Source organism: Gekko japonicus, unplaced genomic scaffold (genome assembly GCF_001447785.1).
Source record: "Gekko japonicus isolate JY-2015 unplaced genomic scaffold, Gekko_japonicus_V1.1 scaffold3331, whole genome shotgun sequence".
Lineage (NCBI taxonomy): Eukaryota > Metazoa > Chordata > Lepidosauria > Squamata > Gekkonidae > Gekko > Gekko japonicus.
This window is the reverse complement of record NW_015162057.1, coordinates 159,261-164,491: the sequence shown is the minus strand read 5'-3', so window position 1 is coordinate 164,491 and position 5,231 is coordinate 159,261. Positions and strand designations below refer to the sequence as shown.

The window sequence follows — 5,231 nt, the reverse complement described above, 5'->3', positions numbered from 1 at the left end:
CACATCTTTATTAGTATGGTGAAAAAGAGCCCCTGTGGTGCAGAATGCTGGGGCCAGGCTGTTGATGGGTCTTCCTAGTAGGGGCCACATCCGGCCTGTTCTGAAAGCACTGCACTGGCTGCCGATAGCGTACCGGATTCGCTTCAAAGTGCTGGTTCTCACCTTTAAAGCCCTATATGGCCAGGGTCCAGCATACCTAAGGGACCGCCTTTCCCCATATGTTCCCCCACGGGCACTACGGTCGGGGACGGAACATCTCCTGGCGATGCCAGGCCCCAAGGAGGCCAGGCTGGCTGCTACCAGGGCCAGAGCCTTCTCGGTGGCGGCTCCTACCTGGTGGAACGAGCTCCTGGGGGAGATCCGGGCCCTGCGGGACCTAGCGCAGTTCCGCAGGGACTGCAAGACAGAGCTCTTCCGCCAGGCGTTTGAGTAGGAGCCGCCACTATCGTACCATCATTATCTGGCCCTGGAAGAAAGAACAACAGCACTAAGCGGAACGAACGGCACTGAGGGGTATAGCAGCATTATTACGTCATCTTCATGGAAGATCTATTCGGAACATCCAGAGCACTTAATAATGTTGTAATATTGTAGAAGTGATTTTAAATGGTTTTAATTGTGTTTTATGTGCGGGCTTATGCCTGATTGTGAGCCGTCCTGAGCCCACATAGCGGGGAGGGCAGGCTATAAATTGAATTTATAAATTAAAAACAAACAAATAAATAAAGCCCTGTTGTCCACATCCATCAAAGACATCAATCAGCACCATCAGTCCTTATAGTTCTGGACAATCGAGATTTTTTTCATTATGACCATCACATAGGTTAACTTCAAGCTTTAGTGCCATTTCCCTCAATGTGATGTAACAAATCAGAATAAAACTTGGCTCAAAAAAAGCTGTGAAGTTTTGTCTTTACTGAAATAAAGAATAAGTGTCAAGTTCCTAGGAATGTATACAGGTCTTGAAAAAAAATGCATCAAATTACAGGCTGTGATCACACTGGCGGCTTGGCGCGACACGGTGCCGCCTCTAATTGAACCGGGTTAAAGTGTAGTGGGATATATCAGTCACACAGCACACCCTGCTGTGTCTAACGGGGTGAGTATGCCCAGGAAACGCCTGACAGATGTGGCTGTGTGATCGTGCCCGTTTAATCCGTTTGTAAAATGTGCCTCTATCGGGCCAAACTGCCAGTCTGAACACAACCACAGATTGGGAGTGCGACAATGGTAGATTGGTTGGTAAGAAGGAAGCAAGCTCAAACTCACCTCCATACTGATGCTTCACTGTATTTCCAATGTCTGCAAACTTCCGGTCTTCAAATATCAAGAATTCATGCCGGTCAGCAAGCCCTCTTAATTCTTTTATTACTTCTAAGGTGAAATCTTCCAGAATATCTATGTGCGTTTTCAAGACACAGATAGATGGGCCAAGAACAGCAGCCAGTTGGAGCAATTCTGTGGACTTGGTTACATCAGCAGAAAGACACAAGTTAGACTGCTTCTTCTCCATGAGCCTGAGAAGCCGAACAGCAAGGGGATGTGTGCCAGGCAGCTCAGCCCGAGCACCAAAACTCATCTCTTTGCATGTTCTTTTGATTGCAGTGGTACCATTTTGCTCAGAAGGCTTACTGATGTTCTCCTGAATGAATCTCTCTACCTGCATCACCATCGACGAAGCAACTTTTTCCTGCTGCTCGAGGATCTTGAGCACCTTAGTCAAGGTACACACTGAATGTAAGCGAATCCCATTTTTCGCCAGCATGGCTTCTCCTCCCTGCTCTCTATCCAACAGCACAATAGCATCAGTAACATTCAATCCCTCTTTACGGAGAACCTCCGCTGTTTCCAAGACACTTGAGCCGGTGGTGACCACATCCTCGATGATAAGACAAGTTTCTCCTGCATTTATGATGCCTTCTACAATGCGCTTGGTACCTTTAAAATCAAGAAGTAAAATAATTAAACCAATACATACAGGAAATTGAGACTTAATTTTTAAAAACATCTTTGCAGTCTTGAACAGTCACAGTTTATATACCCATGTGGACAACCCAGATTGCTTCTTTTACCATGCTCTTTGTACATACTGAATGTAAGCGAATCCCATTTTTCGCCAGCATGGCTTCTCCTCCCTGCTCTCTATCCAACAGCACAATAGCATCAGTAATATTCAATCCCTCTTTACGAAGAACCTCCGCTGTTTCCAAGACACTTGAGCCGGTGGTGACCACATCCTCAATGATAAGACAAGTTTCTCCCGCATTTATGATGCCTTCTACAATGCGCTTGGTACCTTTAAAAGCAAGAAGCAAAAAAATTAAACCAAAACATACAGGAAATTGAGACTTAATTTTAAAAAAAACCTTTGCAGTCTTGAACAGTCACAGCTTATATACCCATGTGTACAACCCCAGATTGCTTCTTTTACCATGCTCTTTAGCTTCTTTCCTGCGAATAAGCATTGGGATCTGGTTGGCAGAGCAGATTATTGTAGCCAGTGGTAAAGCTGTGTATGGAACCCCACACACACAGTCATACTTGATTCCAGCATCTTTTGTTGTTTGAAAGAGAAGATGTGCTACCTGAGGGAGAGAAATTTTTTTAAAGATACTTTATTAACAGGACTATACATTTGTGTTACATGGCAGTAGGGAAAACATGGAGTCCATAAGCTATCTGCCAGAAAGTATACCCTCCCCACCCCCTGCCCCAGAAGTTTCAAATTTCTATGGATGGGAACTATGTTTTTGTTTTACAATATGCCTTGTTACTTCACAAAACAGGCTAACAAGTCTTTCTGCTGCTATTTGGACTGAGAAGGGAAAGACAGCTTATATTTCATACTCATGGGTTTTTAAAAAGCAGGGATACATCACCAACATCTGGCACCTCAATCCCCATCAGTTTATCTATCTATCTGTATTTGAAAAACAGCAGGGGGAAAAACATGAAATTAAGGTACAAATATTTTGATTCTATTTCAGATTTCCACATACTAAAATCTTAAAAACTATAATAATAAAATAAAAATATATTATATAACAAATTATATATATATATATTTTACAAACTGAACTCTCCAATGCAAGAACAACATGCACTTCTTCCTTTAGGAGGTGCTATTGTCAGAAGAAAATAAAAAAGGTTTCAGTTTCGTTTTTGCATGTGGGTGGGTATTCTGTTTGTAATAATTGTTTGGATACACTATATTTTAAATATGCTAGTTGTGATAATTTCATGCCAAGTAAAAATGTCCATAGTCATATTTCATGTTCCTAAAGTAACAGAATGACTTTCAATCAAAAAAAGACAAAAGAAATGCTAATGTAGCATTTTTTTCAATTTTTCAAAAAATTTCCATTTTTTCCCGGGAAAAAACGGGTTTTTTCCGGCGCTTCCAAATTTCCGGAAATTTTACATCTCTAATGTTACCTTTGAGGTTCCTACATATGGATGAGCACTACATATATATCCAGGCTACATGATCACCCCACATTGCTGTTAACAGCAACCTGATCTGTGGTGAAACCAACTGCACATAACCACATTTTTTTACACATTCATGAGCCCGTGAGAGACACCTGTTACCAGTGTTCTCTCAAAGCTGAGTTAGTGTGAGCTAGCTCACAGGTTTTTTTAGCCTCCGGCTGACATATTTTTGTCTTAGCTCAGGAAGGGACTGCTCCAGAGCAAACTAATTTACGCAGTAGCCAATTCACCTGCTCACAACTTTAATGCCAGTAGCTCACAAAGTAGAATTTTTGCTCACAAGACTCCACAGCTTAGAGGGAACATTGCCTGTTACTACCTCGTTTTTTTTTATGAAATCATTTCCTTCGCTAGTCAGAGCATAACATATACCTATCTACTTAGGAAACCACCAATTTCTGAATGTAACAAAAGGGGCTATTGCTCACACAACTCCATCCCTCCCCCCACGAAAAACAAATGCCACAACAGACTGTTTCTACAGTAAAACAGACAGAGGCTGAGACCTTGAAACAAGGGCCACCAAGACCTCTGAACATTCAAAGATTGTTCAACAAAGGTTCAGTTACTGCGCTCTGAGGTGGGTCAGCCCTTAGAACAGCCCAGTAAAGGTTTCCCTCGCTCGAAAGCCAGTCGAATCCAACTCTAGGGTGCTCATCTCCATTTCCAAGCAGAAGAGCCAGCGCTGTCCGAAGACGTTTCCGTGGTCATGTGGCCGGCATGACTAAACACCAAGTTGCACGGAACGCTGTTACCTTCCTACCGAAGTGGTCCCTATTTATCTACTTGCAATTTCTTGCTTTCGAACGGCTAGTTTGGCAGGAGCTGGAACTAGGCAACTTGGGTCTCGAACTGTTGAACTACTGACCTTCCACAGCCTGCAGTTCAGCGTCTTAAGCAATTTCTTGCTTTCGAACTGCTAGGTTGGCAGGAGCTGGGGCCAGAGACCAGCACTCACTGCATCATGTGGCACTCCGGTCTCGAACGGCTGAACCACCGACCTTCCAAGACTGCAGTTCAGCGTCTTAACCACTTGAGCCACCGCAGCCCCTACTTAAAACAGCCCAGTAGAGTAGCCCAATATCATCTTCATCCATGCAAACCCACGCCTACTTCTTTCACCAATCACGTTCCTCTTCCTCTGCCCAACCTATCAGATTCTACAAGCTATTCAAGAGCCCGCCCCTCCCTTTCACGTTCACAGATATCATTGGCTACCGGCCCTCAACCGCCTTGCCCCGTCTTCCGCACTGGGTCGTTCCCTCTTTCCCCATTCAGCCTCCGCCTCCCCCTGACGCGAGGAAAGAGCACGCACTTTGTTGAGCAGAGCCGGGTAAGCCACGACGACACGCAGGTCGACGTACACCGGGGAGACGAGGCCACTCTTGAGCACGAAGTCCCCGAAACGAAGCGCTCCCACGCGGTGCAGCTCCGACGCCAGCGGATCCATCGCGCTCGCGCCGCCACCACTCGCCCGCGCAATCCCGTCGCCGAATGATGACGCAACCCTGCATCCGGGCGGAGGACCCTGGAAGGGCGGACTCTAGTGGCCATCGTCGCCTGTCTCTCTCTCCCCCCCCCCCGTTTCTGCTCTAGCATTGGCTGGTGACTGCAGAAGGCGGGCTAAAGCGTTTTCTTTGCTTCTGCTTCTAGGGCGGCTTTTAAATAAAATATTTTTAAATGGCCATGAAAACAGGGGAGGGAAACGAAGGTGGTTCCAAGGGGCAGCACTGCGCGCC

At 45.4% G+C, this 5,231-nt stretch overlaps 1 protein-coding gene across 1 annotated transcript; it reads right to left on the bottom strand.

Annotated features, from left to right (window-relative positions):
- Positions 1 to 1,226: 1,226 nt before the first annotated feature.
- Positions 1,227 to 4,973, bottom strand: UMPS (uridine monophosphate synthetase; the record flags this gene model as incomplete). The annotated part of the gene is made up of 3 exons (XM_015405608.1): positions 4,808 to 4,973; positions 2,432 to 2,585; positions 1,227 to 1,938 (listed from the first exon to the last, which is right to left on the bottom strand). Coding segments are annotated over exons 1-3 (1,001 nt in total), but the record flags the coding sequence as incomplete, so codon positions are not given.
- Between the last annotated feature and the right edge of the window lie 258 nt (positions 4,974 to 5,231).